The following is a 12,480-nucleotide window of genomic DNA, read 5'->3' as shown; positions in this document are numbered from 1 at the left end:
TTGTTCCGCCCGACGTTGGAAAAGGTCAGGCCCCAGGGCCTGACTGTACTGCCTGTTGCTCCAGGTTGGGGCGTGTGGGGATCGGAGATAACTTCTCTGCTCCACGCCGAACCCGGGTCCCTTCCTCCGATCGCGGACCTGCTGACGCAGGTGGGGACCGAGATCAACCACCCCAGCCCCTGGGACCTAGATCTGTGGCTCTGGCCTGTGTGAGGGCCAACCTAGATTCGTGTGGTCTGCCCCCTGACGTGGTGGTTACCATCCAGAGGGCGAGGGCCGTTTTCTACTAGGGCTGCCTATGACGTCAAATGGAATATTTTCGTGTCATGGTACCAGGGGCAGTCACCAGTGGTGGTGGCTTTTCGGGCCCCGGTACGCGGCTTCCTTTTTCTCTTGCAGAGCAAGCTGAATCAGGGTTTGACCTTCTCGACGGTCATGGTGTACTTGGATGCCATCTCCGTCTGCCACGAAGGTTTTCGAAGGCGGGACGGTTGGCGATCGTCACCTGGTACGGCGGTTCTTGGGCGGGGCCAGACGGACCAGGCCGGGTAACAGGCCTCTGTTTCCGGCTTGGAATCTGGCGGTGGTGCTGAATGCACTCTGCCTTCCCCCCGTTTGAACGTCTCGAGACTGGGAGCCTCAAGGTGTTGAGTCTGAAAACAGTCTTTTTGGTGACCCTGGCTATGGCCAAGAGGGTCGGTGACCTGCATGCACTCCCGGTGAGTTCGGAGTGCTTGAGGTGCTCTGGGGATAGCAGACGGGTTCTGCTGACGCCAAACTTGGCGTTCGTTACCAAGACCGGGGGGGTTGCACCGGCTCCGGTCGGATTGGTTGCGTTTCATCCACCTCCTTTCGCTTCGGCGGTGGATGAGTGGTCACTTTGTTTCTGTCCAGTGAGGGCTTTGAGGCTCTACTGTCAGGTGACGGCGCCTGGTAGGTCGTAAACACGATTGTTTGTCACCTACGGCTGGGGTGACCAGCGGAAAGCGATGGCCAAGTCGACGCTTTCCAGGTGGATAGTTGAGGCCGTAAGGCTCGCCTATACTAGTAGTGGGGCCCCAGTACCTGTTGGATTGGGGGCGCACTCGACTAGGGGATTGGCTGCTTCCTGGGCCCTCTCTAGAGAGGTTTTTCGGTCCAGGAGATTTGCAGGGCTGCTGACTGGTCGTCTCCTTCGACCTTTGCAGCTTTCTACAGCCTGGACATGGCGGCTTCCTCGGTGACGCACGCAGTCCTTGGCGTGGCAGCCTCATCTACTTGAGGTGCCTTTCTCCCCCTGATGTGATCCCGTGGGGCTAACAATCTGTTGGGTCCTAGGGAGCAGGGGGGCCCTGTTCCCTTACTAGGAGGTTAGTAGGTGACGAGCCTTGTCTTCTATTAGCTGAATGGGGAAGACTTCGGTCTGTCGGGGTTTTCGTTTATCTCATCCCTTGTGCCGTGTCCAGGCCCGGCGGGCCTGGGCGTCCCTGAAGCGGGGGCCCGCCGTGTGCGGGTCCCTGAGCCAGTAGGGGACGTGCGTTTTTTTCTGGGGATACAATGTTTTTAACGCTTCCGGGGGGTTTATAGATCCCATAGTGAGTGCCTCACGACTCAAAACGACAAAGAACTAGAGGTTACGTAGGTAACCCCGGTTCTTTTAGTTTAGGAGTGAGGCACTCACCAAACACCCCTTTGTTTCGCCACTGCGAACAGAGGACCTGTGTTAAGAGGAAGTACTACGTCACGACCAGCCCTTTTATGTCCTTCCGGAAAGGGGAAGGGACAGCCGGTTACGTGACATACCCTCTAGCCCAATGAAATGGGCCCCGGGAGCGTATTGTGTAGCTCTGTTGCATCGCCAGATGGCGCTGTTTCCCATAGTGAGTGCCTCACTCCCAGTGTTGGGATAGTTACTAAAACATAGTAATATGTTACTTATTACATATTACTTGTTTAAAAAGTAATGTAGTTACTTTACTTATTACTCCCTGCCAAAAGTACCTAGTTACTTATTACTTTAGTTACTTTTTTTTTCTCGCCCCCAGTAATTTGCATCCTTTCTCCCCAAAAGTCTGACTTTGCATTTTCAACATTAGCAGTTGTTTTTTTTTCTCTTTTCTGCAGCCTACATTGTAAAATCCTCACTGTACACTCATTTGAATTATAGTAACACTAAAGGTCCTTACACACCAGGTGACACCGGCGAAAATAGCGAATATACGCAAAATTCGGACTCGTTCCGAATAATTAAAATACGCTTTTTCGCTTCGCTTTTTTGCTTTTTCGCTCCATGTACGGAGCCATTGACTTTATAAGGTTTTAAAAAAACCCGCATTATTCGCACGAAAAAATCGCCCCGGTGTGTAACAACCTTAAGACTTTTACAGTGTATGAAGTCATAACTTACAGACTAAATGAAAACCATTTGACGCCTATATATATATATATATGTATGTGTGTGTGTGTGTGTGTGTGTGTGTGTATATATATATATATATACATGCCACAGTCAGTGACCTATATTATATATATATAGAAAATAGCCGACCTACAAGCTTACGGCGCATCTTCATCGGTTAACAAGTCGCTTATAATAATAAGCAGACATGGCAACACTGTTTGTTCCGGTTTAAGGGCGGCCCGCCCTTCCGCAGCTGATAATAATTCACACAGACAAGTGCGCAACGTTTCTGTATCCGCTCTAGACCGGATCAGCAAGCAGCCTGCATAGCAACTCGATCCCAACCAGTATACCATTATATCAATGGACCAAAAACAACACAGGATCAAATAAACACACTCAAACCCAGAGTACCACCGAGGCTCGTGAAAAAAAGTAATAAGTTACTTTTTGAAAAAAAGTAAAGGTAATATTATTACTCAAAACGTGAAAGTAATTAGTTACGTTACTAGTTACTGGGAAAAGGTAATAATATTACTTTAAGTTACATATTACTTTAGTTACTTCCCAACACTGCTCACTCCTAAACTAAAAGAACCGGGGTTACCTACGTAACCTCTAGTTCTCTATCCTGATTGGATAAAATTGGAGATGAAACTGAAACTGAAACGCAAATGCATTTTCTGTTTATTAAAGAGCAGGAGAGACATGGAAACTCCTTTTACTGAACAAACACTCTATAGCAATGAATACTATCAGAATATAGAGCTATTTAACACTTAATTTAACCAAAGAAAATCACTTACCCTACCTTTAACTCGATGGTAAAAATGTCAGGACTTGCGCAGGAAACCGGGTTAATATCCGGGGTAGAAGAGGAAAGTTACATAGTGAAGCTTTAACTAAAATGTGTTTCCAAATCTAGTTTTAGTTATTGCGTTAGTTTTAATGAACTAAAATAACTTTGGTGCTGCGCTATGAGCTTGTATATCGTCGGTGTCCAGGACGAACCAGCTAACTCCATTTTCATCTTTTTTTTTTTTTTTCATAAACCGACGCTATTGAACACCCTTCACATCTGTGTAAAAAATCTAAACATTTGAACCAATGAAAAGTATTAAAAGCGCCTCAGGCGAAAACTCCCAACTCCATTGGATCCTCAAACTGTCCGTCAAAAACAAACAACTCCCCCTCTCCTCTACACAGTGCTGCTCACAGCATTAGCAGTGCGCGTAGCGCAGTGAACGAGTAGGAGGAACACGTAAACAGACTCCCCGTAGTCTGTTAAAACTATGCAGTGTACCTGTTTATCAAACTTAGCACTGACGCTAATGTTATGAAAACAAGTACTTATATTTCTAAAATCTATGAAGTGTTTAATGAGGAGAGCATTGTCATAAGAAGAAAGACGTTCATAGCATTTCTGTCGCGCTAGTGTTCTACTACCTCTTTGCAGAAGTTATTGTAATATTTAAAGTCCTGTTTATTGTTGTAGGCCTATATAATAAGTGTCATGAAGCATCAGGGCATTAATTCACACGTTGTTGTGATGCATTGTGAGCTTGGATATCCATTGTTAGCTTTTGGGAATCTGTACCCTTTTGAAACCTCTCTCAGCAGCGAGTGGAGCTACTGTTGTTTGGACACCTAACTCCATTTCAGCTTGATTTCTGCTCGTCTGAAACTACTAACTCCAATCGCGCTGGGTAAAGTGTTGATAATATAATGACACATGCAAGTATCTCACAATATATACAGTCACTATAACAACTTTGATGAGGCAGTATTGCTTTGTTTTAAAAATATAAGGTTTTCTTCATTTTCTGAAAAACGTATATTTTGTTTTTTCGTTTCCTGAACAATGAGCGTTTTGGAGTTAGCAGTTTCGCGCTGGACAGCAGAGATATCTGCTATTTTTGAATAGCCAAAGAAATCTAAAGTGACACAGATGTGTTTACGGATTGAATGGCTTAATTCCTGTCTTGTCTGATTACACAAGACTCCACATTCCATCCCCTTACCAACCAGAGACCAAAACCTGCCAGGCAGAAGAAGCAGCAGGGTAAACACGGTGAAAATAACGGGGGATGCATGCATTTGATTGTTTTTCCACGCGATTAACATTCAGGCTTGTTGAATGGAGAAGGTCAAGGCTGCTGAAATATTGCTGCAGTGAGCGGAAAAGCAATGTGCTCTTTTTTCACCCCTCCTCCGGCTGACTGGTGATATTTCTTTCCTTGGCGCCTGCTTTTTTTTGGTGCTTTTTTTGTGTCTTTCACACATTGCCTGTCTAATGAATGAAAAGCATTAAATAGCTACCAAGGAGACAGAGCTGCCAGGCAAATGCAACCTCTCTGCTATAATGTGTCTTTTACTGCCATCCCCTCACTTCTGCAATTCACCCACTGTCTAACACGTATTCTAATGTCTCTCTCTCTCTCTCTCTCTCTCTCTCTCTCTCTCTCTCTCTCTCTCTCTCTCTCTCTCTCTCTCTCTCTCTCTCTCTCTCTCTCTCTCTCTCTCTCTCTCTCTCCCCACCACCACAGCTCTTTACTTTACTTTACTCTTTACTTTGTAATAATAATTCAACATTAATAAACACCCTTTCAATAGAAATTATAATAGAAAAGGCTTTCGGGGGTGAAATTCATGCAGTGGGCGTTGTGAAACATTTGCCACTCACAAAAGATATACAATTTAAAAGTGACCTAGTATTACATTAAGTAAAAAGAAATGAAAACAATTGTACAACCAAAAAAAAACAGGAGGTCCCCAGCGAAAGTAGTTAACATAACGTCACAATAATTTTAACCACTTAAAGGACAACTTTGGTTTTTCACAACCAAGGTTTATATTTTAGCTTGTAATTAAAGTAAATAAAAGATAAGTGTAATTTTTTTTCTATTTACTGCTTTCTATAGTTTTTGCAATTTTCGGGATCTTTTTTACAGTGGGCGGGGGCATTCTGTCCGTTGGCTAAATATGTATTTTTTTACACAATAACTCTGCGTTTTCTTTATTATTATTTACAGTAGCTCTTCTAGCCCCCAATAACTCACATCTGGTCATCAAAGACCATGGGACCTTTTTTATTGTGTAAAAGACATATTTAGCCACCGGACAGAATGCCCCCGCCCACTGTAAAAAATATCGCGAAAATTGCTAAAATGATAGAAAGCAGTAAATAAATAAAAAACAACACTCATCTTTTATTTACTTTAATTACAAGCTAAAATATAAACCTTGGTTGTAAAAAAACAAAGTTGTCCTTTAAAAAAAAAATCATTATATGTTGGCTATTAAAAAATAGCAGATCTACAAGCTCACAGCGTGTCAACAAGCTTGTACATCTGCTATTTTTGAAAATATAAATGTTGAATTGTTCTTTTTTAAACAAATCTTCTCGTCTGGGGGTCCCTGCCACAAAACATTTTCAGATTGGGGGGGGAGGGTCCGCAGCCAAATACAGTACATGTCAAGTTTGGCACAAACTTTAGAACCACTGGTTTAGAGTCACAGCAGCGATTAATTTTGGGGGACATATCTTCCTCCGCTGACTACTTCAATTTTACTCTGAAATCAGAATGCCAGGGCGTGCAGCCACTGCCGGCAGTGACCAATCCATGCATTCTGATGTCTGCTTTCATATGCTTTCCTCCATTCCCTGCTTACTGTACAGTATATGTCAGAAGATTACAGTTCATTCCATCCTCACAGTGTGTGACTGTGTTCAATATTCACACCCCGGGCTACTGGCTGCCGAGATGCAAGCTAGAGTGTGTGTGTGTGTGTGTGTGTGTGTGTGTGTGTGTGTGTGTGTGTGTGTGTGTGCGTGTGCGTGTGCGTGTGCGTGTGCGTGCGCGCGTGCGTGCGTGCGTGCGCGCGTGCGTGCGTGCGTGCGTGTGTGTGTGCGCGCGTGTGCGCGTGTGCGTGGGTGTGTGTGCGTGTGCGTGTGTGCGTGTGTGTGTGTGCCTTTACTCTCCGTCAAGGCAATTTAAATACATCAACACATCACATAAACTGAATTTCTCCCCCTGACTGTCCATCTCTCTCTCTCTCTCTCTCTCTCTCTCTCTCTCTCTCTCTCTCTCTCTCTCTCTCTCTCTCTCTCTCTCTCTCTCTCTCTCTCTCTCTCTCTCTCTCTCTCTGTAGGGGAGATCTGTGCCTTTAAGATCCACGGGGGGCCAGAGTCCCCGTTCGAGGCGGTGGTCCTGAACGCTACGTCGGGGGAGGGGCTCCTGAGGGCCCGGGTTCCCATGGACTGTGAGGACCAGAGGGAGCACACCCTCACCATCCAGGCATACGACTGTGGCACGGGACCCAACGCCACCGACTGGAAGAAATCACACAAGTGAGTGTGTGTGTGTGTGTGTGTGTGTGTGTGTTCATGTATACGTGTGCGTGCGCGTGCGCGTGTGTGCAACCAATTAAACTAACATCTGCTGCCTATTTCATTATTTTTCGACACATAATATTCCAATGACATACTTTTATACAGTAACAGATTGTTGTACAAAGTAACTGTAAGAGAGTTTACATTGATTTTGCCTAATTATGATTGGTGTCTATAGAACACTGATATGACAGAATCAGACTCGACTTTATCTTTTTGTTCATTTAACCCTGTACTTCCTTTTCTCTCATTCTATCTTTCTCCATCCTGACATTCTACAATTCCCTTCTTCTCTCTACTCCACTCCCCTCCTTTCATCTCACTATCCCCTCCTCCCTCCTCTCGCTATGACCTCCCTTCATCCTCTGGCTATGACCTCCCTTCATCCTCTCGCTATGACCTCCCTTCATGCTCTCGCTATGACCTCCCTTCCTCCTCTCGCTATCCCCTCCCAGAGCGGTGGTTCACATCCAGGTTGATGATGTCAATGAGTTTCCTCCCGTCTTCCGCCAGTCGCAGTACAAGGCCTCCGTGACGGAGGGCAAGATCTATGACGCCATCCTGCAGGTATGACATCATCCTGTATATCATTGGTTCTCAAAGTGGGGTCCGGGGACCCCCAGGGGTCCTTGGGGGGGGTTCCAGGGGGTCCCCAGCAAAATGTGTTAATATAGCTTCACCCTAATGTTAACCTTTTCCGCTATTCTTGAAAAATCTTTCAATATATATATAACTTTTTTAAGCAAACATTTGTAACTCAAATCTTTGCTTCTGGGGGTCCCTGGAACAAAATATTTGAGATGGAGGTCCACGGCCAAACACGTGTAATTTTGGGGGTCCTTGACATGAAAAAGTTTGAGAACCACTGCTGTATATCATACATGGAGATGGAGATCTATGACTCATTATTCATCTATGATCTAGAATCTATGACGTCAGCCTGTTTTTTTTTTTCATGACGTCATCCTGCACGTACCGATGTTTGTCATACATAAAGATCCGGAATCGGAATCATCCCTTATTTGGAAACTAAAAGACGTGTATATTATATTATTGAATTATTATTATTGAATTGATAAGGGACACAACAAACAGCTCAAATAATGTACGTACTGTATACTATTAAATACAGGTTGTTAACTTAATCCCTCTAGACTTAAACTGAACCTACGTTGTCTCTGTACTTGGGCCGCTTTTATCTGTATACACCAAATGTCTTTGCCAAATATAGCCAGTCTACAAGCTCACAAAACGCATCAAAACACAGCGCATGTAGATCTGCTATCTTTGGCCAATCTGGGAACCCATTTGGTAAAAAAAAAGGAAACAATATTTTTCCCCCTTTGTTTTTGTCTCTGGGGACACCACCTCCTTTCGAGCTTGTCTATGTGTATTTGATGCTTTTGTGTGACGGTGTAGTATCATCCAAGTAGGCCGTTCATTTATAAAAAACACAAAAAGTTAGAATATGGAAATTAGAGGTTTCTATAATACAATTTCATCTTTTTCGTGACGTTTTCTGAGAGTACAAAAGTATTGGCATCAAAATGTACTTAAAGTACCAAAAGTAAAAGTACTAAAATGTTTGAAAATAGCCTATGTATGAAACAGGGCTTAAGTGGTTAATGTATGTTTCATAATATCATAATTTATCTGAAAAGTAACTCGTAACTAAAGCTTTCAAATAATTGAGGTGGACTAAAAGTACAATATTTGCCTTTGAGATGTAGTGGAGTAGAAGTAAAAGTATAGGAAATTGGAAATATTCAAGTACAAATACCTCAAAATTGTACTTAAGTAAATGTACTTAGTTACTTTACACCACTGAATAGGGGCGGCAGTAGCTCAGGAGGTAGAGCGGCCGCTAGGGAATCAGAAGGTTCCCGGTTTGATGTCGGGCTCCCCCTGGGTTAGTGTCATCTTGAGCAAAACACTGAACCCCTAACTGCTCCTGATGAGCAGGTCAATGCCTTAAATGGTTTCCTCTGCCATTTTTGCGTGTGTGTGTGTGTCTGTGTGTAATGTTGTAAAGACTTTGTACACACGCGCGCGCACACACACACACACACACACACACACACACACACACACACACACACACACACACACACACACACACACACACACACACACACACACACACACACACACATACACACACACACACACACACACACACACACACACACACACACACACACACACACACACACAGAGTGTAATGCACGTTGTAAAGCACTTTTGAGAAGGGCGCTATATAAATGCACCATTTATCATTAGAGGAGGCTGCTGGAAATGTGGGTTTGATGCTAAATGCCACAGGCTGAATTTATTATTTTCAATGACGTATCATCCACCAATCCTGTCAAAGGAAGGGTCCATCATCAAAGAGGTAGATGATTACCTGGATACAGTATGTGGCCAGACTCCTTAATTGTTTTTTAACAATTATTATTTTATAAGGAAAACAGAAACAGGTGCGATCACCATTATGCACATAAAAGGCCATATACAGTACAAGGAAATCAAAGACATAATAATAATAATGATAATACACATACACACATACATACATACATACATACATACATACATACATACATACATACATACATACATACATACATACATACATACATACATACATACATACATACATACATACATACAGTACATACATTCATACATTTAAACACAGAAGTATCCCACTATATGGTTCTGAAACATTTAAACAACAATTAAGAGGGAACTTGAGAAGTGTCCGGATATCACTTACACCAGGCCAATAATGCCAGTACAGAACATGCCCTGGAAAGACCATCCAAATGAAATAGAGATATAGTCAAGTCAAGTACATTTTATTTATAAAACACATTTAAAAACAACCAAAGGCCGACCAAAGTGCTGTTGGCCTACAGCATGGAAATTGTATACACAAGACATCAAGGTTAAAACACACAAAAACACACAATAAAAGCATGAAATACAGAACATACAACTCCAAAAAGCATCAAATATACACATCCATGACAGGAAGACAAATAGCTGAGGAAAAAATGTGGGAGTACATTATATATAAACAATATTTTTATATAGGGAGACATACAACACATTTCCACTACGGTTCAACTGAATCAAACCAGACAAATGGGATAACTTTATTTTCCGATATTTGATCGTAGAAGTATCTGAGCAAACATTATGTCAATAATAAATATATGTTTGATTAATCAAAACACCCCAAATCCAAATCTGATCCACTCAGATAGGAATTCAACGTTTTGAACTCTTGGGCGCTGGAGACTTTGTTGTCCAACTAGAGGACAAAGACCATGTAGCCTACATGTCTAGATACTGGCAGAGACAGAGCCAAGATATGGAAGATATAGAGAAAGCAATGGGCAGCAGCCTGATTGTCTTCTATCTCCACCGTGGTCGACGGAAGCTGGCGATGACGGTGATGATGGCGATGGCGATCATGCGACCATGTTGTCGTGTTGTCATGGTAACCGTGTTGTGGTGTTGCAGGTAGAAGCGTGGGATGAGGACTGCTCGCCACAGTACAGCCAGATCTGCAACTACGACATCATCACAGCGGGGACGCCATTCGCCATCGACCGCAATGGTACGCCTGACTGCCTCAGTCACACTAAATACTGTAACACTGCTGTATCACAACTTAATGTCTCACGTAGACGCTGCTGTACAATTTTTGTGTGTGCATGTATTTGCCTCTACAGTATGCATTATACTGCTGTTGGGCAGAAAAATCTCCATATCACTTTTTATGTTTTTTTTTGTAAATGAATGCCCTACTTGATCATACTACAGAGTCACGCAAAAGTAGACTAGTGAAAATAGCAGGTATATGCAAACTCAAAATGCGTCACAATGCGACGCGTTTTGAGCTCTTTTATTGTATTTTTTAAATGGTGATAAAAAGGAACGGTTTTGGACATACAAAGTTTCCACACGACATCAACAAATGCAGCTTACTGAATTGACTGCATGACAGTCTTTTATGTAAAACTCTTTGTTATGTAAAAGTCATTTGTGTGCATCCTAAAATGAGCCATAATTAAACAGCACAACTTGCCTGCTGATTAGAAGGAAAGTTCTAAAATTGCACTTGCATTATTCATGCAGTCTTCTAAAGACTGCTCAATGTAGGCTGGTACAGTGTGGCTTTCAAATCTTCCTTTAACTGCATTACTTGTAATGTTTGACCTACACATGGTATAAAGCATATACATGGGCAACTGGCGGCCCGGGGGCCACATGCGGCCCCCACCGCGTCGCATTGTGAGCTTGTAGATCTGCTATTTTCAAAAGATTTGTATACATGTTGAACTTGTGAAATGGGACATTCTGCATAGTGAGGCTACTCCTACTTTACTAAGTATATTTTGATGCCAACACTTTTGTACTTTTACTCACGTAAATATTCAATACTGGACTTTTTCTATAGTATTTCTAGACGTTTAATAGTAAAACAATGCAATACTTTCCCCACCACTGCCTGCAGGTAACATCAGAAACACAGAGCGGTTGAGTTATGCCAAGCAGCACAGCTACCACTTCCTGGTGACGGCGGTTGACTGCGGTCAGAAGAGAGCCAATGAGAGCGTCTCTGTGCACATTGATGTGGAGCCTGTCTGCACACCTGGATGGAAAGGTCAGCGATTAATAACAATCTACCAGCACCCCATGGGTTATAATTTAACAGCTTCCCGTAGTGTCTGCATTTCTCCTGAAGATAAAAAAACTACGAAAAGAAAGAAAGGAAAGCAAAGCAAAGCTCACAGCCATAGATTGTACAAAATATGGACTATAAGGGAACGTTGCCGTCACCCGTTGGTTTCTACGGTCTTCACTCAGTAGAGCCAGTAGAAACCCTAGAAGCATAACCTACTTTATTATCAATTAAAAAGTGTAAACTACAGTCAAATTCCCATTATAATCAATGTTGTAGTAACTGTTTTGCAGCCTGCCTATGTGACATTGCTCTTTCCACTTGCACCAGGATGGAACGAGCGCATGGACTATGAACCAGGAAGTGGGAGCAGGCAGCTATTTCCCAGCATGCACCTGGAGACCTGCGGCGGAGCCCTGTCTGCCGTGAGCGCCACGCTGCAGCTGCACGCCAGACACACCGGCCAGGACTGTGACCACTCCCAGAAATCACTGCAAAAACGATGTGGTAAGGAGAGAGAGAGAGAGAGAGACGGATTGATAGATGTATCGGCTATTTTTGGCTAACCAGACCAGTGGTGTAAAGTAACTAAGTACATTCTCTCAAGTACTGTACTTAAGTACAATTTTGAGGAGTATTTTCACATTTCAGTACTTTTACTTCTACTCCACTACATCTCTGAGACAAATATTGTACTTTTTACTCCACTACACTTATTTAAAGACTTTAGTTACAAGTTAATTTGTAGATTTGGATTATTATTACAAAACACACATTAACCACTTCAGCCCTGTATACATTTAGGCCATTTGAAAATAGCAGATCTAGAAGCTCACAATGCGTCGCGTTTCATACATTTGAAAACCTGTGAAATTGGACCTTCTGCACGATGAGTACTTTCTGCTTTTGGTACTTAAAAGTACATTTTGATACCAATAGGACTTTTACTTAAATAAAACATTTTTTTACTTTTTCCTCCACTGTTCCCGACGGAGTTCAAGTGGTTAATATCAG

The 12,480-nt window shown here is 42.9% G+C and overlaps 1 protein-coding gene across 1 annotated transcript in view; it reads left to right on the top strand.

Annotated features, from left to right (window-relative positions):
- LOC311044919 (calsyntenin-2-like) overlaps positions 1–12,480 on the top strand; it is a gene marked incomplete at its 3' end in the record, with an annotated part of 83,268 nt that overhangs the window by 30,849 nt on the left and 39,939 nt on the right. Inside the window, exons 3-7 of the mRNA XM_084056729.1 lie at positions 6,533–6,731; positions 7,229–7,340; positions 10,302–10,398; positions 11,299–11,448; positions 11,797–11,973. Of these exons, the coding sequence (XP_083912855.1) occupies positions 6,533–6,731; positions 7,229–7,340; positions 10,302–10,398; positions 11,299–11,448; positions 11,797–11,973 (735 nt within the window). The remainder of the gene's footprint in view (positions 1–6,532; positions 6,732–7,228; positions 7,341–10,301; positions 10,399–11,298; positions 11,449–11,796; positions 11,974–12,480) is intronic.

This window comes from Gymnoscopelus microlampas (genome assembly GCF_963454915.1).
Source record: "Gymnoscopelus microlampas genome assembly, chromosome: 5".
Lineage (NCBI taxonomy): Eukaryota > Metazoa > Chordata > Actinopteri > Myctophiformes > Myctophidae > Gymnoscopelus > Gymnoscopelus microlampas.
Note: the sequence above shows the minus strand (reverse complement) of the source record. Positions and strands in the feature narration are given on the sequence as shown.